Source organism: Phyllostomus hastatus, unplaced genomic scaffold (assembly GCF_019186645.2).
Source record: "Phyllostomus hastatus isolate PE091 unplaced genomic scaffold, TTU_PhHast_1.1 phas_scaffold_1674, whole genome shotgun sequence".
Taxonomy (NCBI): domain Eukaryota; kingdom Metazoa; phylum Chordata; class Mammalia; order Chiroptera; family Phyllostomidae; genus Phyllostomus; species Phyllostomus hastatus.
Window position 1 is genome coordinate 21,706,094 of NW_025334011.1, and position 25,235 is coordinate 21,731,328.

Sequence of the window (25,235 nt, forward strand, 5' to 3'; positions counted from 1 at the left end):
GTGTATATGTGACAATACAGCTTGCTGTAGTTTCAGACCAAGAAATGGAACATGATCAGCACCCAGGGTCCCTGCACTGCCCACTCACTGTCCTCAGTGATTGTCCCGATTCTGAAAGTATAGATTAGTTTTGCCTATATTTATGTATTAAAACAAGGATTGTGCAGTGTGCACTCTTGAGTGTCTGATTCTCTTTTTCAGCAGTGTGTTCATGAGATCCATTCATGCTGTGAAGTTGGTTGTAGAACCAATGAGTGACTCCAGCAGGTTTTTATTCATCTGCTGTTGACGGGCTTGTGGGTGATTTCTAGGCTTGGCCTGTTATGGATAGTGCTGCTGTGAACTCAAGAATACATGTCTTTTTGGTGAACACATAGATTCTTTGCTGTTGGTTGTAGACCTAGGAGAAGAATTGTTGGGTCATGGAGTACTGTCTTGCATACTTTTTCAAATGGAAGGGAAGAATCACCAAAATGGGTGAACTATTTGAAACTCACAGTAGTCCCCCTTTATCTGTGGTTTCATTTGCTGTGGTTTCAGTTACCTGTGGTCATCCTTGGTCCAAAAACATTAAATGAAGAACTCCAGAAATAAACAGTCCATAAGCTTTAAATGGTCTGCATTTCTGAGTCTTGTGAAGAAATCTCCTGCCGTCTCCCTCCTCTGTACCCTGGACCTGGATCATCTCTTTGTCTCCAGGTCCTCCAGGTTTGGAGATGCTTCTCTCCATGCTGTACGTGCTCCCTGCCTGTTGGTCACTAAGTAGCTGTTGTTACCCTGTCTGCTGTTGCAGTGTCGCAGTGATTGTGTTCTAGTAATCGTTAATTAATGCCCCAAAGTGCAAGAGTAGTGATGCTGGCAACTTAGATATATGGGTTCCAGGGAGAAGCCCTTAAGTGCTTCCTGTAAGTGAAAAGTTGAGAGTGCAGTTGATATTTTGAAGAGAGAAAGAGAGACATACACACACACATTCATGTAACTTTTATTACATTATATTGTTATAATTTTTATTTAGTAAAATTACAACATTTTTACTAAGTAAAACTATAAGTTTTACTATTATAGTTGTTAATCTCTCCTGTGCCTAATTTATAAATTAAACTTTATCATAGGTATGTATGTATATATGTATGTATGTGTAGGAAACATCATAGTATGTATAAGGTTCAGTGTTCTCCATGCTGTCAGGTATCCTCTGGGGCTTTGGAATGCATCCTCTGTGGGAAAGGGGGACAACTGTAATAAGGGAGGCAGCAAAAGGCCATGGCACATTCTAGAATGTAAGTGCTGTAAATGAGGTAAGCTGATTGAAACTCCCATTAGAGGGGAAATGTTCGGAAGTTTTCTCAGGGTTAGTAAAATCTTCAAGGTCCGGAGTCACTTTTATTCTATATCTACCTACCTACCTTTCTCCCCGTCCCCTCCTTCTTCCCTTCCTTCTTCTTTGGGTTGTCTGTATTGGCTAATTTTTCTTGCGTAAACTATTTTATTTGTGTAACATGAAATAGGTGTATTTTTAGAAATCAGTTGTAGAACCCTAGAAATCAAAAAGTTAAACTCCTCATTTACAGGTGAAGGAACTCTGCGGCCCTGAGAAGTAAAGTGATTTGTCAGGTTCCACAGATACCGGAAGCACAACTGAGGCTGCAGCCAAGGTTTCCAGATTCCAGATCTTCAGCTGCTTCTTTCCAAAATGGGACAAAAATGTTCACACCTGGGTCGAGTGTTCTTTTCAAGATGGTGGAAATTTCTGTCATAACAAAACAAGTATAAACCTGAATGGGAAAATTTCTTTCTATTTTGAATGAAATATGACAGTTACATAAAGTGACTCAGAGCAGAGCCTGAGGCCCAGATTGTAGTCACATGACCCTGATAAAAATTACTGGATTCTCTAGAGCGCAATTACCTCATTTTGAATATGCAAGTCTGAATTCAATTATCAATTCTATGAAACAAATCTTAAAAAAGATAAGAAAGAACTAGTATTTGTGTGGTGCCTGCTACATCAATATGCTATGCTGGGCACTTTATAATCACTCATTAGAATCAAAAACATTAAAATAAAGTAAGGTAATAACATACTAGGTAATGTTTACCAAATTCTTAAAATGTGGCTGGCACAGTTTCAAAACTTTGTTACCTCATCTCCTCCTCATAATAACCTCATATGATAGTACTGTTTTTAACTCTCTCTCTTGCAATTTTAAATGAGGAAAATGGGGCACAGAGATGGAGTAACTTGCCCGTGGTTTCGGGTCTAGTGAGCAGAGAATTCTCTGAAAGCTGTTTTCAAACAAGAAACTGATTCGTGCTGACCCTGTTTCTTTACTGGCCAAACAAGTACAGCAAACAAATATCCACAAATGGCCCCACTGTATGGCATTTAAGGTATCCTAAGGATATAAGGGATATTAGTCTATAAGTTCATATTTCTCCTTAAATGAGGGCGTGAACAGTATCAAATGTCATGCTTTCCTTTTCAAACAATACAGTGCGTTCTTGGCTCCCATGTAGCTCTGGAGATGAATGAGGCAGCTGGTGGGCGCAGGCACTGTTTTCTTCTTGGGGTCTGCTGTTAGGCACTTCTCTCTGATTCCTCATTTCTCTCCTTTCTCCACCTCTGCCTCTGCCTCCCTCCACACCTCTTACCTCAACGTAGAGCCTGTGTTTCTCTGGAAAGGCACACCCCCTTCAGAAGCAGGGAGGTTGGAATCTGGACCTGCTGCCTGCACAAGAGGTGGTTCTTGGAGCTCAGAGAGCTGGAAGTCCTCCAGCAGCCACCAGCTACAGTACTCGAGAACCTCTGTGCCTCCTGTCTTCACCCGCACCCATGATTTGGTCTCATGGGCATCATTGTTGTTACCTTTGGCTTCGAGCTTCTCTCCCATGTCATTCCCTATCCTGACCCCCAGGTGCTGCCTTCTCCAGTCTTAGTTAACTAGTCTGATGGACTGGTACTCCTCAGCTGCCCCCAGCTCAGAAATGGGGTGGTTTCTTTCTGACCAGCTGCAGGGTCTCCCTAGATTTCCTCCTGGCCTGATGTCTCCCCCCACAATCCTGCTCCAGCTGCTTCCCCAGATCCAGCAAATGAACATAACCTAGATGGTACCCACAAACCCTCACCTCCACGGCACCCCCCAAAGACCGTTAGTCTCTTTACCCCCAACCCCCGCCCCACAGAGCTGCCCCAGTGAGATCTTCAAAATGGCCCGTGTGTTGGCTGAGCGCATGCAGAATTTTCTAACTATTGATCATAACTGTCCTTCGTGAGTGTCGACTCTACCAGATACTACTGACATTATCCTGTATTTGAGGAGCGGCGTATTTTTTTTTCACTTTACCAATAGGGAAAATCATTATGTATTAAGAACATTTATCCTTTGCCTGTCATACACAGAAATCCCCCTTTTCCTGCAGAGGGTGCGTTCCAAGACCCAGTGGATGCCTGAAACACAGACAGTATCGAACCCTTTATATGTGTTTTTTCCTTGACATGCATAGCTCTAATAAAGTTTAATGATTGACACAGTAAGAAATTAACAACAGTAGCTAATAACAGCAATTATAACAACTGCAATAAAAGCTACGTGAGTGTGATCTCTCAAAACTATTTTACTGTACTCACTTTTTCACTTAGGGGATCTTTTAGGGCTTTTTGGCATATCTGAATTGCAGCTATCACTACTCGTGGCTGTTGTCAAGTAGAATAGGGTTACTTGGACACAGCACTGTGGCACTGCGACACTCGTCAGATACCGGAGACAGCTGCTGAGTGACTAAAGCATAGAAGCGTCCACAGCACGGAGACGCTGGACAGAGGGGTGGCTCACGTCCCAGGCGGGACCCAGTGGGACTCACAAGATTTCGTGTGACTCAGAATGGTGGGCAGTTTTAAAACTTATGAACTGTTTATTTCTGGAATGTTCCATTTAATATTTCAGACTGCATTTGCTTGTGAGTACCTGAAACTGCAAAGCCAAACCGCAGGTAAGGGGAGCACCTGTATTACAGAGTAAGGTTGTTGAGGGCAGTACCTGTGCTTCCCTCATGTTCTGTTCCTCTTACACCAGGCAAGTAGTCTTGCAAAATGGTCATAATTTATGGAGTATTTGATAATTTTTCTCTACTTAAACTTCATGAGCAGTTAAAGACTGCGTATCTCAGGTAGCTTACTATGTTTTTTGCTTTAGTTTTCCGAGGCAGCTTCAGAGATGCAATTTGGCTTTGCATAAAATGTGTTCAGTTGGGAATAACATGGGCCCCACGTTGTTAATAACACAGTACCCTGGGTCTACTGTCTTTTAACTTAATGTCCCAAATGATGCAGAGCCCCCATCAATGACCAGCTCATGGGAGGGCCTCACATGTGAATTCTCTGATACTTCTACTTATTTACAAGTAGAAGTATCACTACGCCTCCCCCATGGCTGCATATGATAAATTGCTCCCTGTTGAGTGCAACAGCAATTAATTATGGTTGATAGACCCTTTATCTGTAAATAGAATTCAGTCAAATAATCAATTTTGAAAACTTGCTCCTAAAGAGTTTCCAACTCTCCAAAATAATTAGTTGTGAAGTAAAGGAAGGCTTTCATACCATGGTGATTTTCTCTTTGAAGTTTTAAATTATGAACAGAATTCGAACGAAATGTTTTTCTGATTCTGAGCGTGTTGATGAATATGATATTTGTATTATATCTTGGTATGAAACATTTTATTGTCTGTCTTCACTTTAATTTATTGTCAGAAGCTGCATATTTAAGAAGATCCGAATCTATATCCTACTACCAAGGGTGAAATAACTTCAGCCATGTGACATGGGCAGGCATTTTAATCATGCAACGTGGAGACACAAAACCCAAATTGGTCAGCATTGCTTCCTGACACTGACACCTGGCCAGCTCCCACATCCCCATGGAGTCCCTGACTTGGGGTTATTTAGGGCTGTTGCTGTGTCCAGCCTACTGGGGAGCCAAAATGGAAAAAGCCATTTAGACCATCCTTCATTTTAAGTTCAAATTAATTCTTTTTGGTCTACAACTTTGGGAGGAAATGTATTAACATACGGTACTATTTGCAGTGTAATTCCTGGGATAGCACAGAATTTGAATGGTGTCGCTTGGAGTTGTGAAACAAGGTGGCTGTCTTCGAATATCCCAGAGGGGTATGGTGGCTCTTGGAACATAGCACTGTTTGGTACCACAAGAGCTATCAAGAAGAGGTAAACCATTTGCCTTCTGATGATAGCAGTGTTTTTGCAATTGCTTCAGGGCACAATGCAGCCTGTGGAGTGACCTGGTGGTTGCAGTCCAGTTCTCGTGAACGACGTTTCGGAACCTTGCATTTGCAACCCAAAGGCAGCCAGTTTTGACCTGTGACAAGATTGCAGGAACTTGCAAGCCTCATACCGCTTTGTGTGTTTCCAAGTCTCATTCCCCTGGTGTCATCTGCGCCGTGTTTTTTCCTCTGGAAGTAAATGTCATGCTGTAGAGCCAGAAGTTTCTACCCTCTTTAAAGTGCTACCAGAGGAATAATTTGCTTTCTAATTTGCCAAAATGGAACTGCAGAGACAATTTCTAGCGTGCCACATCTTTGTGATATGTTGGGCTATTTTGAAAGCAAGTCTGTAATTTCATCTTAGGGTGCTATGGATTCATCATGCTTATTTTTCACTTCTGATGCTGCCTACTTTATGCAGAAGAGGGAGGAAAAGACCAACATATTTAAAATAATAATATCTTGCTCCATGTGTTATCTAGAAAAGATGATTCTTTTTCTAGAAGTGTTTAGTTAGTCCTTTGGTTTTTCTTATTTTATTTCATTAAAACATTGGCTGCCCCTCCAGTCCTGTCTGTGCCTTCCCCGTTTTCCTTCTCTTTGCTCAGATATGGAAGCTGCGGCTGCTCCATAACCTCCAATTTCCCTGTGCCTTCCAAGTCTAGCTTTGGTGCCTGGTGTGCCTCTGCGCTGCAGCATTTTTGGGTGTGTCAGCCATCCCACAAGCAGTAACTTTCCCTCCTGAGCTGCCATTATCCTTGCTGGTACGCTCTCTTTTGTCCATGATCCTTTTATACCTCGCATTTTAGTGTTTCGGTACATGTTCTGTGTTCCCTAAAATGAGTGAGTATGCAGTTTGTCACCCAAACCAGGGTAGTTTTGAGAGGAGCAGCAGACACAACCCAAGGCTGCCTCAGGCTAACCAGGGTGAATGGTCCACATTACTTCTATGAGGGTCTCCAAGGCAGAGACTTGACCCTCTCAGTGTGCTCCTTGAATACCCAGCAGTGAATCCTTGCTTGTCTTTCTTGTGAAATTTTTGAACAAACCAGGTCCTCTTTGAGCATTTTCCTGCTGATTTCCTTTTTGTCTGGACGGCAGATGATCACCAATCCTATACACAGTGCCAGCATCCTCACCCCGCCACCCCTTTTCTAACAGCCACCTCCCTCCCAGTGATTCTGTTCCTCCCTGTTCGTTTTGGCCTGGTACAGTGTTCACCCAAACCCCGCGTTAAAGGTTAGAGACGGAGAGGCAGCCGCGGCAGGGCAAGGCAACACTCAGCTGTGCGTGTCCACGTGTCTTCTAGTCATTTAGTTGACTCTGGAAATATGCTCTGCTTTGAAAATGGCTGGGCGAAGACTAGTTTAATATTGCGCTAGGAATTTTAATAACAGTTCTCGCTGTTCTGGCGGTGTTCATTCTAGACAGTTTATGGCCCGCGAGACCATGAGTGCTGTTTACACAGCAGAGGGTCTCCCAGTGCACAACTCAGGTTAGCCGCGCAGGCCACTGGGTGCGGCCACTTCATTTTCCCAACATGTTTGACTAGAATGGCTTTCGTACCTTAAAATAATTTATATCCTATGTTGGTGTACCTTTTCTTCCCCTTCCTTTTTCTTTTTTGAGGAATTTTTCTGTGTTTATTTGAGCCGAGCTGACAATTGCCGGCAAGCAAAGCCTCACCGGATTAAGAAGATGCTCCTCCCCTCTTTTTTTAACGGTGCAGCTGCAGTGAATCACCTTCACCAAGTGGGAGGGCGTGGCAGCTCTGTGGATTCGCCTGTCGCTGCTCTGCCTTGTGGTTGCCGGAGCCAGGCTTTGTGATTGCTTCTGTGATTTTGATTCTCTTCAGTCGTATTTCCCTCCCTGCAGACTGAGCCCGGAGTCCTTTGTTGCCCTAAATATTTCCTCCAAGATTTTTTAATTAACTTTCTTTTCTCCTCTAATTTTTCTCCCTCTTACCTATTTTAGCATGTAGCCCTGTAACAAGAGTGAGAAAGATAAAAATACATTCTAGTGATGTGATCAGCTGCAGCCACAACTGGATTTCTGTTCTCAATTAAAAAAAAAAAAGAAGAAACTTATAAGTTTTAATTCTTTCTTGCTAAATGCTTGTTGAAGTGACACAGGAAATGATTGGAAAGAACCAGCTTTCCCTAATTAAATCTTTCATTGTGAGTGTTACCTAAGAGGAAAAGAGCAAAATTAATTTCTTTTTAATTAGTAAGTTGTGGTGTTTTAGGAAAAATTAAGGCAGGAGTATAGGACTATCAGTGTTCTTTTGTAATCACAACTCATTTCTGTGACACTTAAATGGAGTAGTCTGCTAGTACATGAGGTTGCTAGTTGTCTGCTAGTTATAGTTTGCCCTACCTTTCTCGGTAATATACCCCTAATCTTAGCTGGCACATGGTCACTTGGAATACAGACTGCATTTCCCTACCTCCCTTGCAGCTAGGTATGACTGTATTATAAAATTTGATTAATTGCTTATACGTGGAGGTGTCCTGTGCAACTTCTTGGAAGTTTCCTAATGGAGGAAGGCTTTTTTTGTTTTCTTTCTGTCTTCTGAAGGGACTGCAGACATGATGGCTGAGCTCAGGCAGCCATTAGGGATCCATGCATTGGAGGTGGTTGAGCAACAGGATACCTCAAGAACCCCTGGATTGCCTCTCTGTAAATGAGAAACTCCTGTTTTGTGTAACCGCTGTTACTTGTGGTTTGTTCTCACATGAAACTGGTCATAATCTGAACTATGAAGCCATTTCATCTTGTTAGGTAGGAGGGTAGCTCTTTGAGTTTTTTTTTTATCAGACTATATAACAGAGATAAAGGAATGCTTTACTAGATGGACAAGAAGATTATAACTGATATGAAAAGGTATGAGCTGTTCTGCAGTGTCTAAAATCTTAAATGTCATGTGAGAAGACACCATTTTGACATAAAAATGCTCTTCTCCTACTTTTCCTTTTTCTTCCCTGTTCCGTAGTTGTTTAGTCCTAAACCCAGTACATGGGACAGAAAAAGAGAGGTCAGACTTAGAGCAGGGTGGGAACCTGAGTGGGGTGAGGAGAGCATCTCTGTGGGGTGATGAGCCTGGCTGGGAAGGTCCAAAGCCAGGCAGGTGAGGAGGGTGTGTCTGAGCAGAGTATGTGTCCCAGTGGGAGGAAGGGGTGGAGGGGAGATCGGTTACTGCATCACTACGCTGGGCAGTTGAAAGGGCTCAGGAGAATCCACAGAGTACTCATACATGGTTTAGCAGGAATAAGAAAACACAGGTGAGCCTCGGGCCTGAGCGGCTCAGTAGTGATTCTTTAGGGTGGATTCTTAGCTGCTTGGGACATATTTCATCTCTAGATATGAACCATTAAGACATATTAAGAAATCAAGGTTTCAGGAAAGCTCAGTCAGAAGTGTCCAGCAGTGCCCTTTATGCCCAACTGGTCATATACCTGTAGTCTGGCATAAGCCATCAATTTGCATGTCCCTAAACATGTGAACAAGGTGGCCCTGGGGACTTTGGGGCACTTTCAACTCTAAACAGAACATTACACATCTCTAGCTAACCTCCTCGTCCTGATTTTGACCAAGAATCAGTATCAGACTTCCTTATTTCCCTGTAGATAAGGGTAGGGCTGCAGGATAATTCTCTGCAGTTACATATAGAGCTATTGATGAAGTAAGTAAGTAGGTTAAAGGTAATGGAAGCTGGACTCTCACTCTTAGGGAGGGGAATTACACATATGGAAAGGAAGAAAACTTGAATGAAGGAGGTCATGCTGTATTGGAATTGGGTTTGTTGGTGCGAACTCATGGTTTTCAAAACTATAAATAGCGAAGTCAATATATAGGTGTGTGTGTGCATGTTCACGTGTGCTCTAGCACTCCCACTGTGAGGGGCTGAGAATCCTGAGCCCTGGATGGCAGTGTACACATCTAGTGCCCAGATTTTGGCTTATGTATACATTGTCCACGAAACAGGAACAAGAGTTTATTACAGAAATGGCTGATTCCAGGGCTGTGGTAAAAGAAGCACAAGATGAGCTTGACTGTCTTGTGCCAGAAAGCGAGACAGTGCTTGGAGTGACGGGATGTGCCAAAGGGACTCTGCAGCCAGGTCGGATGGGCTCCCACTGACCAGCTGGGTCAGTCTGAACACCAGCGTCCATAATGATGATAGAATCCATCAACTAGGATAGGAGACCACAAAACCAGACTAAATAAATAAATAAATTGCGATTCTCAGCAGCGACACTGTTGATATTTTGGACGGGATGAGTCTGTTGTGGGGGCTGCATTTTAGGATGTTCAGCAGCATCCCTGGCCCCTAGTTTCTGGATGCCACTGCTTTAGAGCAGTTCTATCCAAAAGAAGTATAAGCAAGCCTCATAGGAAAGTTTACATTTTTTAGTGGCCATAGTTGTTGGAATTAAAAATATTCCCAGACCTTGCCAGATGTCCTGTGAGGGTCAAAATTACCCTGGCGGGGGACCATGAAATGCATGTGGAACAGGATATTTATATATAAAAAAAGTCCTCCCTCCTACCTACCCCACAAAAATACTCATCACAGAGGGGAAAAGAATAGATTGTCAGTGGACAAGCCTGGCAGACATAAGTGATCAAGGTAAGTAAGTGGTCAAATGAAAATTGTGTGCTGCCTGACAGGATGCAACGAGAGCATAGCCTTTCTTCCGTATTCCTGTTAAAGACGCTTAACAGAAATCTAAACAAGAAACAAACAACAAGTCCATACAGAGGGTATATTACAAAATAACATGGCCTGCAAGCTTCACAATTGCCATGGTTGTTAATGTCGAGAAAAGAGAAACTTGAGGTGAAGGTGGCTTGAAGAGACATGGCAGCAGCTGCCTGCAATGTGGATTCTGGCCTGGATCTTTGTCTCAATGATCGGAGCTCTGGTGAGACTCAGATGAGGGCTGAGGATTAGACGGTAATGATGTATCATTCTAAGTTTTGACATTGACAGCTGTGTCATGGTCACATAGGAGAATGTCTTTGTAAGAATGTCCCAAAGTTTATAGGGTGCCAGGCCAGCAGCTTAAATTCAGTGGTTCAGGGCAGAAAAAAATAGGTCTTCTGTATTTTGAAGTTGTCTATAGCTTTGTGACGGTTAAAAAAAGGAAAAACACTCAATAGTTGTGGTTAGGAGTGATACATATTTTCTTCTAAGCCAGGGGTGGTTTAACACTGTGACCCTTCTTTAAAAAAAAAAAAAGATTTTATTTATTTATTATTTTTAGAGAGGGAAGGGAGGGAGAAAGAGAGAAACATCAATGTGCAGTTGCTGGGGGTCATGGCCTGCAACCCAGGCATGTACCCTGACTGGGAATCGAACCTGCAACACTAGTGTGACCCTTCTTGAAAAGAATTTTTGCCTTCTCATCTCCTTAAGGAAACAACTCTACTGTCTTTTTTAGTTGCAGTAACATACTGTGTGTATATGTATGATGTATGTATGTATGTATGTATATATGTATACTGATCACACAGTGAAGTTTTATAACCCAGAATAAAACAAAGAGCAGGTCCCTTTTTTGTTGGGCCTTTTTATTTTGGTGGGTCTGTACAAATTTTTTTTTATAGTTGGAAAAACCATTTTTTAGGCAAATCTGACCTTGTTCAGCAGGTTAAACCTCCATGATGTTTGAAAACTGGCGCATAGTCTGTAGGTGCATTAGAAAGGTAACCGAACTTTTTTAGAGGAAAATTGTTCAAATTCTGATCATCTGATAATGTGTAGACAGATTTCTGGGTTGACAGGGGACATAGATGAAGTAAGGTGCTGCCATTCTTCTGTTAGGGGAGCCTTTTGTCCTGATCTGATAGGTTTTAGCTCAGGCGAGGGCTCGGTGCCTCTGCTCACTCTGGGCCAGTTTGGTCTCTGACTGCCACAGTTTATTGAGACAAATCACTAAGGCTGGGCTGGCAGAAACAGGTCTGCGAGCAGAGCTAACTGGCCCTTGAAATGTCTGGTCCTGCGACATTAATCTCATTAGCTCTAACTTGCTGTGCTGATTACTCTGCTAATTGCATGACTTTTCTTAATTTGCTGTAACATTTAACAGACAGTGTTATGTGAATCCTTGAGTCTATTTTTGTGAGCGGTAACACTTCAAACTGTGAAAATGATTTAGCGCTTTACCTTGTAGGAGTGTAGCTGTAATTTGGGTACATTAACTGACTGTGTGATTTGTTTTTTCTTTTGCAGTCTCCTTAGCCCATATCACACAGCTGGTCCTCAGCCACAACAAGCTAACAAGTGAGTTGAATTTATCATTTGTTTCACAGTTTCTGACTTGTAGGTAACATAGCAATACTGCTGACTCCTGTTTCCTTAAAAATGCTAATGATGAGTGTTTGGGGAATCCTAAAATTTGTTTTGGTGACACTAGTTACATGAGCATATTGTCTTCCCATATTTTGTTCTTAATATGGGAAGTATTTTGTACTTCCCATATTTTGTACTTTGCTCTAGTTTGAGGATTCTTTCCCATGGTGTGTGTAAACTTAAGAAAGAAAATGACATTGTTTCTCCAGAAATGATCCCGTTCAGGGATGAAAAATGCTGCAGTGACCTGAACTGCTGGGCTGTTCTTAGTACTTCATGAAAAAAAATTATAAAAAAATTAGAATAAGAGTTTTTTTATTTCATCTATACTTCCTCTTTAAAAGGGGAAATTTACCTTTTGAAAATGTCCTTGTTTAATAAAAGAGAAAAACACAAAGTTCCCTAATTTATATAAATTTGAATCTGCATTTTTAAAATTCTTGAGTCTGGTTTCTATGGGGCATCGGCAGTGTCATGGTGTGGTTAACACGCAGGAGATTTAATTCCTGCTTGTATAAGAACATCTTGTGTGAGTGATTTGGGACATTTTAGTCTTAGAGCTGTGGCTTTAAAGATTTTAATGACAGGGACCCACTCTCTTTTTTCATTCCTAATTGACTGTCACTTCTTTGTGCTTGCCATATTTCCTGCAGACTTGAATGATTTTCTAATCATGTGGCAAGAATTTGTTCAGGAGCTTTCCGAGTCCAATGAAATTGAGCAGAGTGTCATCTTGAGGGATTTGTGTCGTGAATTTATGTGTGTATGTGCATTATATACAGCTCGAAGCAATGTCACAGAGCTGTTGATTACTGAGAATTAAGAGTGGCAGGGCCCCTCGTGTGAAGGAGACAGGCAGATTAGTTCATTTCTAGCAAAAAGTACGTATTTGTAAGGCAAAAGCCTAGTGGCGCTATTGTCACATCTGAGTAGCGGGGGCCACAGAAATGAAAGTGAGGGCTACAAGTCACATGTGATCATTTTTGTAACAGGTAACATGCTGCTGTTTCTATTGTTTTTGTAGCAAATGATCCTGCTGTCCACAGAGAGTCTAATCCCAGTCAAAGGCGGGTGTGCTATTTGTTTGGAGGGGTGGATGGCATTATCCCTCAGTTCCCCAATATTCTACGAGTAGAAATCCCTGAAGCTGTGTGCCACATAGTTCATAAAAATATTTCTTATTGCCAAACTTACATTGTTAGAAGCTGGCGCATCATTACAGTAAAACACTTTACATATAAGCAAAAAATCAAAACGTGCTTTACTCCTATTATTATATCGTTAATTGATCTGTTCTTCAAAATTCTTTCAGATAGTCGTAGTTTACTTCTTTTTACATGTCCACAAAGAGAAATTTCAGGGATTGATGGATCAGTTTCTTTCCCCAGTCTTATGATAAAGGATTAATTTAGAGACACAAATACAGAGTTAAATTGTGTCTGTGAAGAGTTTGACTGAATGGATCCAAACTTCATATTTCTTCCTTTCCTGTTTTTTTTTCTCTGTTTTTTTCCCATTTGAGAAACTCTTACACAGTAAACTCTAATTAATCGTCTTGGTAAATTCTGTTTCCTGCCATTGTGAGTGGTGTCAGTGGCACCTGCTCTGTTCCACTAAGGTCAAATTAGCATCTTTTACTATTTTTCTGGCATTTAAATGAACAGCTTTGCAACAGTTTTTCAAGTGTTTATAGCAAATATGTCCATTTGATGGCAATATAAATATGCATTATGTGTAAGTGGCCTTGCACACCCTCCTGTCACTTTCTGTTGTAATCAGTGTCTTTCACTTTCTCTGGTTTTTAATAGGGACTGGCTGACAGTGCTACTTTAACACCACTGGGATGCAAAAGCCAAACCCCTCAGCACCGCTTTCATCTTGCGAAAGTATTTGTGTTTTTCTCTCAGCATTCCAATCTCTGACATTTCTACTGTGGAACTAAGGAATGGCTTGTTCATACTGGGGACTTGATCTGGGGACACCAATTGACTCCACATGCTTGAGTCAGTATCTACGGGATTATTTGAATACTATGACATTGAGTTAATTTGCTTTCCGCCTTGGTGGTTTTGCCATTGACAGGTCCACTCGATATAATATACAAATGAGGTCACGAGGGAGGTGAAAGTGGACTGATGATCCTTAAATTCTCCAAGATTTTGTGAGCAGAAATTATTGAGGTTTTCTAAATTGTCATTCATTAAAAATATTTCAAAATTGTCAAGCTAATCACTGTTAGAGGTTCAGCATTATTATAGTGTCACTGCTGAAATTTACACCTGGTCGACTGGGGCAGTGTTGATGAGCTTTGGAAACTGAGAAGTCGGTGGGAAATTGCCCTGCTTACAACCACTTTCCTGGGTACATGCATGTCTAGGATGTATTTAAGGAGGCTGGAGGCAGAGTATCAAGTGAACCTTTTCCTTCTGCTGTGATTGGGCAGGCACAATCTGGGAACCCAACAGAGGTTCTCCCTGGCCCAATGGGAATGGTTTGCAGAGTGAAGCCCACCAGGCCTTCCCTTCAGAAACACCACTTTCCCTGCGATACTGCACACATCCGGTAGAAGGCGTTTGCCTACCTTTCTGATCCAGCTCTGCTCTGGCCCTACATCCTAGAGTCAGCCTTTTCTCCCCATGTGTTGCTGCTGGAAGATTTCTCCACCTTCTTTCCCTGTGCCTACCTATCCCTGCTCTGTTCCAGGCCGCCTTGCCACCGCCCCCCGCTTCTATTCTGCAGAGGTCTTGCACTGATCCTCCCCTCCAGACTCCCTGACTGTCCTGGCCAACTTGAATTTTTTTCTTCCCCAAACTCTTGCTATTCATAGACTGTTCACACCAGTGTTGCATTTCCTTGTTCTTTCATTGCTTCTTGTTTCTTCTTTCTTTCCAAATACATCTTAGGCTTTATTGAAAGCAGGACTGTGTCCTTGTCTTCTTTCATATCCTATTCTTGCTGAGCACATAGTGGCTTCCCAGTAATTACCTGTATAAAGCATTTGATAGAAGGAAGCAGTTGATTATGGGGAGGAAAAGGTGGCCTGAGAAGTGGTCAGGTGGGGAACTGGACAGTTTGTGGTGTCTTCAGGCTTGCCCAGATGGGGACTTGAGCAGATGTGCAAACTTCCATTTCTAACTCATGGGCTCGTTTCAAATGCGCTGGACAGTGAGAGTTCTAAAGAAAATACCTTATGCCCGGAAGTTGGTGTCGCAGTACCTTTGGAGTTACTGGGGCCCTTTCAGACTTGAGGAATGATGTGCTGGGATGGCACTCCTCATGGACTCCTGACAGTCCGCAGGTAGGGCAGGCTGGTACCATAAGGAGCCACAGGTGCTTCCTCTGCCCTGTGACCTCGTGGGCCTTTTTTAATCTCTACGTCTCATGGCTTCTAGGCCTGTTACTCCTTCACTTAAAGTTAGTTTTATATACATATTTAAGGTCAGAAATTATTGACTAATTTCTTCATATAATTAACTGTATTTTATATTTTATATGTTTCTTGATGTGAGGAGCCCTGTCTGATATTTTGTGTCTTACCCCCTCACCCCCACTAAAGTGCCCAAAGCATGGTGAATGTGCACTAGCTACTCTGTTAATACAGGTGGATTAGTGGATTGGTAGATGATGACTTGTGCCATGTCCCAGTGGACGGAGATGATACACCCAAGTTCTGGCTTTAGGTTTCTAATGAAGGGAACATAGTTATTCCAAAGTATGTCTTCCTGTTTCTCTGCCCAGCTCCTGTACCCCTGCCTTTGTGATTACACTCCTATAAGCCAGTGTTAGCTAAGATTTAAAAAAAAAATTTTAATCTGACTCCTGCTTCTTATGGTGTTTGGAAGTGTTAGTTTTGTAAATGTTTTCCATTTCTTTTCAGTCTTAAGTTTGTTTTTTGGAATAGCCTTTTTAACACTTGTCCACTAGAGGTCACTGTTAAGATAGGTATTTTTTCCCCTCAGTCTTGTGCCTAACTAAAGATTAAAAACCAAAATTGCGTCAGATGAAATTTTTTGTAAGCTCTTCAGCTCTGTTCAATAGGGCATGTTGCTCTTTTCATTTACATAGTGCAGTTTAGCATAATTAAAGTAGACCATCCTATAAGGAACTATGTTATTTTTCTGTTTTGCTCCTATAATTGTACATTCATTTTTGCATATCATTTTTTAGTGTTTACTATGGCTACTTTCTCAAGTCAGAAAATTTTCTTCCAATATGTTTAAATTGGAAGGATTTTATTGCCTTTTGTAGTATTTTGTACTAAGTATATGTGAGGTGGAAGAAAGTTTAAAAATATATATATTTAAAAATATATAAAAAGTTTAAAAATATATATATTTATATATTTTAAAATATACACACACACACATATATATATGTAGCCACATTGTAATTCAAAAATAGCCATATAAAACTCAGGAAAATGAGAACTTTTTGCATAGTTATACTGATTTTTCTACCAAATACCACTGTGCTGGAAAGAATACTGTACCTTATAAAATGAATTGCATTCTGCATCAATGATAAAACAATTTCTGGGCATTAAGCTTTTAACATGAAGCTTTCTTAATATTAAAAATAATTTTATTCTTATAGCAAAACCCATGTATAGATATTGCAAGAACCTTAAACATAACAACAATATTTTTCATTTTGTGACCCATTCATATTGAGGGTTAAGCACTCATCATTTCATGCAAGAAATACAAAGCATATCTTTTTGCCCTGTGCAAGCACTGTGCAGCCAGCTCGGTGTAAACCTTGCATAAGTGTGGGTGTCTGAACGTAGTAGTTTAGCTTTATACTTTGAACTTTTAACTGCCATGTGAAATCTTTTCTTGAGGTATTAGCAGTTTTGCCTGCAGTTTCAGACCTTAATGTGACCACAGCTTGTCATTTAACGTATCGGAAATAGCTAGGCAGGCAGTAAACTTAAGTTTTATGGCACAACGTGTGTTTTTTTAAAACAGATTATTTTCTATTACATAGCTGGTGTATGAATTTGAAATAACGGTGAACAAAAAATGTTAGGTTTTTTAGTGATTTCAATAATTTCTTTATCAAAGAGAATGTTCTAAATACAAGTTAATATAATGTTTTACAATTTTATGCAGATGGTATATATTGATAGGATTTCCGTAAGTGTTACTATAAATGAATTAAGCACCATGATCTACATAAAATAATGCATTCTCAAATATGCAGATCTGATTGTAATGAAGAAAATTAAGCAGTTTTTTCAAAGCATAATAAATTGAAACACATTCCTACGGACATAATAGATTGTTGAGATGAATGAGAAAACTTAACTATCCCAATTCATAAGAATGACCTTCACCAGTCTTTCAACACCTTCCTGTTCTGAAGTCTAGTCATTTCCTCTTCCATAGATTATTTGTCATACCTTATGCAAAAGTTCTTGTGCATGGCTTGTATGAAATTAAACTATGAGGGGGAATATGCAAAATAAATCATCTCTGTGTTACGAATTTATCTTGTGACAATGTCAAAACAACTTGCTGTTTGCATTTTAACAAAGTATAAGTGTATTTATAATACAGAGGCTTTGATCAATAGCTTATTTTTTTAATTCGTGTACGTTTATCAGTTTGTTACCATGTCATCATTTGAAAGGTTGGGTTTGAAAAAATACACATGTAGCATTTTTGAGTTTGACAGCTATGAATTACACAACAGCTATTGGATGGTACCTACCAGTGGGTAGGTTATCATAAAATGCTGCCTGCAATTGGCAGTTTGGTGTTATTTTTGGTTTTAGAAGATAAGCATGCAAGGTCATCCCATGAAAGAATCTGTTGATCTTCTAGTCCAGAACCAGCACACTCTAAGGTCGACGGGTAAAGCTGGAGAGACTGGTTGGTTCTCATTGGAGTTGTGTCCTCAGCTCAGAGACTGCAGTCCCTTAATCTCTTTCTTGCGAGCCCCAGCAACCACAGTGGACCTCTTCTAGAATCCCTTTTCTTGGAGTCCTGTTCTGTGCTAAGAGGAAGCTAGCTGTGTGGTGTATTAATGCTTCCACTGTATGTTTCTAAATGGGAGACTTCAACTGTGAGAATTTCAACAATACTGGTAGGCTGTGGAAAAATAACATGGGGCAGATTGAACCTGTCCCTTTCCAAGTCATAGCTAGGTCATTTGGAGGAGCTGATGTTGGAAACGGTTTCTCTTACCATTTATACTGGAACTTTCAAACAATTGATTTAATAGCAAAAATTTATATCTAAATCATCTGTTGACAATTTGTCCTAGATAATGCATGTGTGTGTACACAAGTGTGGAGTACGGTAGGAGATAATATTCTACGAGGTGCAATACTTAACTGTATACAGCATTCCTTGAGAGCAGCTTTTCTTGTCATTTTGTGTCACTGACCTTTTTAGAGAACAGGGTGAAAGCTGAGTTCATGATCACTAGAAATGTGCACATAATGGTTTTAATTTCAACAAGCTTGTGGGTCCTGTTAAAATTATCCGTGAAGTCTTTGGGGATGCATTTGGCTTGGATTTAGAAACCCTAGAACAGGAGAAAGGTAACAATAGTATATGGGTGGGGCAAAAGTCGGTTTACAGTCATAAGTATGCAAAACACAGAGTTTATTCTTATTTATTCAGTATTGTATTATTTTTCATATGAACAACTCTAAACCTACTTTTGTCCCACTCTAATTGCAGTGTGCATACACTGATGCTGTTTCTTAAAGAAGATGTTTCCTGGAAATTTGTATAAAACTTTAAAAATATGATATTTAATGTAATTTTAAGTTCATTTTTTAAAAAAAATTATATTGCATTTTTCCATTACCATTTATCCCCTTTATACCCTCTTCCACCTCCACACACACCCCTCCCCCCATAATCACCACACTGTTGTCCGTGTCCGTGAGCCCTGGTTCTTTTTCACTAGATCCCTGCACCCCCTAACCAACCCCCGCCATACCTATGCCTCCCCCTCAACTAGCTGTCATCTGCTCTCTATCTATGAGTCTGTCCCCATTTTCCTTGTTAGTTCAGTTTGTTCATTAGATTCCACATATGAGTGAAATCATATGGTATTTGTCTTTCTCTGACTGGCATTCTTGATAGTTTTTAAAAATATATTCATAAGTTCCACTTAATTTACCTGCTTAAATTAAAAATTTTAAATATTTATTTTTAATTACATTTTATTGATTATGGTATTGCAGTTGTCCTGATTTTTCCTCCTTTGCCCCCCTCAATGCAACAACCCCTCTGACTCCCTCAGGCAATCCCACACCATTTTTGTATAAGTTCTTAGGCTACTCCATTTCCTATACTTACTTTACATCCCCGTGGCTATTCTGTAACTATTTGTACTTCTTAATTCTCTCACCTCTTCACTCATTCCCCCACCCTTCTTCCCATTGGGCAACCATCAAAATGATCTATGTATCCATGATTCTGTCTCTGTTCTTATTGTTTGCTTAGTTTTTTATTTTATTTATTTTTTGAAAGTTTTTATTTATTTTTAGAGTGAGGGGAAGGGAGGGAGAAAGAGAGGGAGAGAAACATCAATGTATGGTTGCCGCTCCTGGGGAACCTGGCCTGCAACCCAGGCTTAAGCACTGACTGGGAATTGAACCAGAGACCCTTTGGTTCAAAGGCCGGTGCTCAACCACTGAGCCACACCAGCCAGGGCTTTGTTTGTTTTTTAGATTCAATTGATGATAGAGATGCATTTTTTGCCATTTTATGGTTCATAGTTTTAACCTTCTTTTTAACCAAGTCCCTTTAACATTTCATATAATAATGATTTGGTGATGATAAATTCCTTTAGTTTTTTCTTGTCTGAGAAGTTCTTTATCTGCCCTTTGATTCTAAATGATAGCTTTGCTGGGTCCTGTTTTCCATGAATTTGAATATTTCCTGTCAGTTCCTTGTTGCCTGCAAAGTATCTTTTGAGAAATCAGCTGACCGGCTTACGGGGAAATCCTTTGTAGGTAATTATCTGCTTTTCTCTTGCTGCTTTTAAGATTTTCTCTTATCTTTAACCTTTGACATTTTAATTTTGATGTGTCTTGGAGTGGGCCTCTTTGCATCCATCTTGTTTGGGCCTCTCTGAGCTTCCTGGACTTCCATGTCTGTTTCCTTTATCAAATTAGGGAGGTTTTCTTTCAGTATTTTTTCAAATAAATTTCCATTGTCTTGCTCTTTCTCTTCTATTTCTGGCAACCATAAGATGTGAATATTGGACCTATTGAAATTGTCCCAGAGGCTGCTTATACTATCCTCATTTTTTTTTTTTTTGGATTTTGTGGTTCTGATTGATTCTTTTTGCTTCCATATCATTAATTTGATCTCAGCTTCATCAACTCTACTGTTGTTTCTCTCTAAATTGTTCTTTATTTCAATTAGTGTGTCCTTCATGTCTGACTGGATCTTTTTTATGCTGTCGAGGTCCTCACTAAGTTCCTTGAACATCCTTATAACCAGTGTTTTGACCTCTGCATCTGAGAGATCGCTTATCTCCATTTCATTTAGCTCATTTTCTGGAGTTTTGATATGTTCTCTCATGCCATGTTTCTTTGTCTCCTCATTTTGGCAGCCTCCCTGTGTTAATTTCTGTGTACTAGGTAGAGCTGCTTTGACTCTGTCTTGGTAGTGTAGTCTAATGTAGTAGGTGTCCTATAGAGTCCAGTGGCACAGCCTTTCCTGTCACCCAAGCTGGGTACTCGAAGTGTGGCCTTTGTGTGAGCTGACTACACCCTCCTCTTGTAGTTGAGCCTTGGTTGCTGTTGGCAGGTCAATGGGAGGGATTTACTCAGACCAGTCAGCTGCAAGGACTGGCTGTGACTCAACTACAACCTCTACCAACCTCCACCCTCTTTGGAGGATCAGCTGTGTGGGGGCAGGGTGGTGGTGCTCTTACGTGGTCTGTAACTATCCACTGGGTAGGCTAGCCTGGGGGTTTCCCTGGGTGGTGCAGGCCCAGGCCAGCCCATACCTGTATTTTGCTATTCTTGAGCTCTGAGATTCCCAGGTAAAGCCAAGCTGAGCTGTGAATCTGGGCTGGCTGCTGCTTGTGCCAGGCCTGGGGCTCACTGAGGCCATATATTACTTATTTGAAAAGATTTAGGAAGTTGTGAAGCATGAGCCAAGACCAGCCATTCATATGGAAAAGCAGCTTGGGTGGGCCCATAAGTTGGGTGGGATGGAGTCTCTAGTGATCTTTAAGATGGGTCAAACAGTGTTAGCCAGGTTGATGAAGTCTCAGATATGGCACCAGCTTGCCAGCACTGTGGGGGGAGGGTACAGAAAAGATACAATGGCCTCTGTTCACCTTGATGCTAGACACTTCATTTTCTCCCTGTATGCCACTGGTGCCTTTCAAGCCGCTACCCTGGTGCTGGAGCTTAGAGTGAGTCCGTGTAGGTGAGTCCATTTGTGGGTTCTTTAAGAAGAACTGCTTAGGGCTCCAGAAGTTTCTTCTGACTTAATCCCTGCTGGGTTTTGAAGCCAGTAGTTGTGGGGACTTATCTTCCTGGCACTGGAACCCTGGGCTGGGAGGCCTAGTGTGGGGCTGGGACTCCTCACTACTGAGATATCCCTCCTGAGTTTTTACCCACCACATGTGGGTGAGGGACTGGCCGGTTCCATGTTTGCACCCCTCCTTTCAGTCTGGATGGTTGTGGTTTCTTTAGTTTCGTAGTTGTCAGACTTCCATTCAACTCAATATCTGTCAAATCTGAGTGATGGTTGTTCTATAGTTTGGTTGCAATTTTGATGGGGTTGTGCAAAGAGGCGAGCCATTTCTGCCCGTGCCGCCATCTTGATTGGAAGTTTGATAAGAGTCTAAATAAAAATTTGCAACCTTGAATAGAATACACATATATTACATATACATGTATAATTACATATAATATAAAATATAATATAAAAATTTTACAATATAAAATATTATATGTAATTAATAATATAAAATATTATATGTTATATGATTTCTTAAACTTCAGTAAAACCTTGAGAATCTCTTTTCCATTTCAATTTTTTTTGTTTGTCACTTAATAGGACAAAACACCACTCTGATATGATTGACCACTAGTTAAACTCATGGACTTTTTTCCCAGCTATTTTCAGTGAACCCTCTTTTTGGCTAGTTTTCTGCTGTTTCTTTAGCCCTTTTTTTCCTGCCTACATATTCTCTGTTCTTATCACCTGGTTCTTTTCTGATTGGAAATGCTTGCCCCTCTCCAAACCTTGTTCTTTCTTCAAGAAATTGAGATGCATTCTTACCTTTCTCCCTGAAGCCCCCTGAACCAGTACCATGGAAGGTAAAGTTAAGGCACGCCACAGCTTACAGACTTTGGAGGACCTCACTCCACATATACTATGACTTCAGGGTGAAGGATGGGGAGAAAAGAACTTGCGTTATTGATACCCTTGTCTGTCTGGCAAGAGCACAATGCTTCAAGTGGTTAAATAAGGAGAGCTGGAAGGTGAGGTTGGGGGCTTATGGCTTTCAAGCCTGCCATTCCCCTGCTGCCTCTGCCAATGAGGTATATGTTCAGTTTGAACAGTCCGTGAGGCAAATGTGGGAGCTCCATGGGCTAAGCTTTGGTCCTGGGTCTTTACTTACTCAAACAGAAGAGCAAGAAGAATTCCTGAGGTTCAAAGGCATAGTTGCTGTTGTTGGAGGGGGACTTAACAAAGCTACCTTGTGGATTTCTCCCAACACTGGGCATCTTCCTCCACCCCCGTCCTTCTTTCTTTCCTCGTGTAATTACTTCCTTTCTCAGCATTGAAACATAAGGTGAGGAAGGAAGTGAAGCAACCCAGTGTGGCCTCTTGCTGAAATAATTCTTAGCTGTGAAAGAAGGCAGGGACTCTTGGCAGAGCGTGTGGGTATGTGAGAATTTGACTTGTTTACTGTCTGCCTCTTAATGTTAATGATCAAAAATTGAGAGTTTGTATGTTTAAAATAATATATTAACATTATATTTTTTTATTTAAGAGCCTACAGAGCTCTTTTTATGATACTGAGCGTGCACCGTATTGTTGGAGGGAAGTTTTCTGTGTTCTCCTCTTTCTTCTCGCTCTTCCCAGTGTTTCAGAACTTCCTAGGCATTTCCCCTAGAGGATCCACTGTCCACTTCTTGCCCTTCAGTAGGTGTCACTTCCTTCCAGGCCATGTAATACCATTGCGTTTCCTCTTAGGGCTGCTTCTCTGAACCTGCTCCCAAAGGAGAGCTGCTTAGCGGTGAGTGGTGGGGCTGGCAGTGCAGTGCCTGAGTGCGGAGTGGCGTTTCAGTGGTGTGTTCCTGAAGGAGTCTGGGGTTCGGGAGTCCTCCTGAAGATCGAGTGGGCCATTTTTCGGTTCTCTCTGGGGAGTTAAGTGGAGATTCAGACGTTAACTAATTTTTGCATCCTCAGAGGAGCAGAAGTCCATGCTTGTCAGCTTTTTAGGAGATTTGTTTGGCTCTGCGTGCACACTTTTTATAGCCCAGGGACATATATTTTTGCATGTTTGACTTTATGCTATAAAATCTGCCTAGTGCTTGTTTGTAACTTTCCCCCTAATTTTTGCATAATTGATTATTTTCATTGTTGCTGAAAGAGTAGTATCTTTTATTTTTTTGTGGTGGACTAAGTTGAATATTTTTGGTTAAAATTACTCAAGCTACAGAATCTTAGGAGGCTTGTGATAGGATACAATAACTATGTACTTGTAGGTGTGGGTACTCAGTAAATACTGCTGAGTAACTGAAAATACCATTACTCTTGTCATTCATAAAGCTAATAAATATTTGGTGGGACTGGCCCTTATTGAGTGGATGTTTAGATATTTTGCTATTTTGTTTTTACTGTGAGGACCACGCAGATCCTATTAAATGAGAATTTGCTTTACTGTTTCATAAACTTTATGTTTTTAAATAACCCAAAACTACTCTAATTCACTGTTTTAATACCTGCTTTGGGGGAAATTCCATAAACCCTGCAAAGTTACTTATCATTAGTATACTTTTGAACTTCAAATTCTTATGCTAAGATATAATTAGTTCACTATTTACCTTGTGTTTTTTGGCCACAAAACAATAGTTATTGATCACTATAAGTACAAATGAACTTGTTTTCATATGAAATTCTGAAGAGCATAATTATTTGTATGTGAGAGTGAAGAGGTTCTTCTTTTACATGTGATCATTAAAATGGCTTTCAAAACTATGATTCCTAATTGGCCGGAAGAATTGGCATCTGTATAATTAGTCTAGACATCGCTTCTGTGGTGTGAATAGACTAATGTCTTCTAGCCATTGTGGCTAAGGATTAAAAGGACTGTCCTTTCACTCTGGACAACAATGACTCGAGTCGTATTGCATGTAATTTCTATTACTTTGGCTTCCTCCTGCCTTTCCCCATTCAGGGCATGAGGTGGGCGGGGATGGTTGCGATCCAGTGACCTCTTCATCACACAGTGTTTGCTTTTGCCGTTTTCTCTTAACTGGTCTTTCTCTCTCCACTGTGTATGTAATGAATAATCTCACTCATTTTCATGTATTCTCATGTTTTTTGTAATTTTTGTGATCACTTTGTTAGCAGTGTAACTTAGGAATCTAAACATTCAGCTTCATTTTAATATCCTCTGCCATCCATCCCCTTCTCTTACTTTATTCTTCCCTGTTAAAGACATTTTTTAAAGGAAACATTTTAAGCATTTTAAATTAAAAAATATTTTTGAGCCCTGGCTGGTGTAGCTCAGTGGATTGAGCGCGGGCTGTGAACCAAAGCATCACAGGTTCGATGCCCAGTCAGGGCACATGCCTGGGTTGCAGGCCACGGCCCCCAGCAACCGCACCTTGATGTTTCTCTTTCTCTTTCTCTTTCTCCCTCTCTTCCCTCTCTAAAAATAAGTAAATAAAATATTTAAAAAATATATTTTTGAAACAACACAAGCATATGAAAATCTGACTGGCCATATTTCTGTATTACAACAGACAGAAGTCTCCTATATTTAATATAAATGTGCCCTATTTGGGGCAACTGTGCTGTTCACTGCATTCTGCTCTACCTGAGCCTGTCTCTGGTGTCTGTGGCCTTGGCTGACCCATTGGTTGGTGGCACTTCAGAAACAAGCACAAGCAGCAGGGAAGCAGTCCACCGCTGGGTCACGTGCTGCTGTCAGCCTTCGGCTCTCAGTGAGGGTTCCTGCCCTTGCACAGGGGAGCTTCGCTGTCTCTTCTTGGTTTCACACGAAGCAGGCAGTGGGGGAACCCCAAATTCGGTTTTCCAAAGAGGCATATGGTGGCAGGGTTCCCTGGTTTTCATGGTCCAGCCTAGCACCTCTCCTTTACAGGAACTACCACAGCTGAAAACAGTCTGGGTACTTTTGTCGAGATAGTGGGACAGAGGCGGAGCATTATTAACTACTCAGAAGTTTGCTGGAAGTGGTGATGGAGTTCACCCTGCATGTGCTTATGACAAAAACTTACGTGTGTTCTGCGCAGCTTCTGGCTTCCCAGCAGCTGTGGGTGGGAACATGGTGCCTGGTCTATTACCAGCTTTTTGTGGCTGGAGAGGAGCTGGCTGTTAGTGCCAACCATATGGCTCTGGAGACCCGTGCATGCCCC

At 41.1% G+C, this 25,235-nt stretch overlaps 1 protein-coding gene across 2 annotated transcripts in view; it reads left to right on the top strand.

The window, feature by feature from the left end:
* RSU1 (Ras suppressor protein 1) overlaps window positions 1–25,235 on the top strand; it is a 186,979-nt gene that overhangs the window by 11,974 nt on the left and 149,770 nt on the right. The window contains exon 3 of one of the 2 annotated variants that reach the window (XM_045857948.1): window positions 11,516–11,566. The exons of the other annotated variant lie outside the window; for it this stretch is intronic. Coding sequence (XP_045713904.1) covers window positions 11,516–11,566 — 51 coding nt within the window. The remainder of the gene's footprint in view (window positions 1–11,515; window positions 11,567–25,235) is intronic. 2 annotated transcript variants of the gene reach the window in all.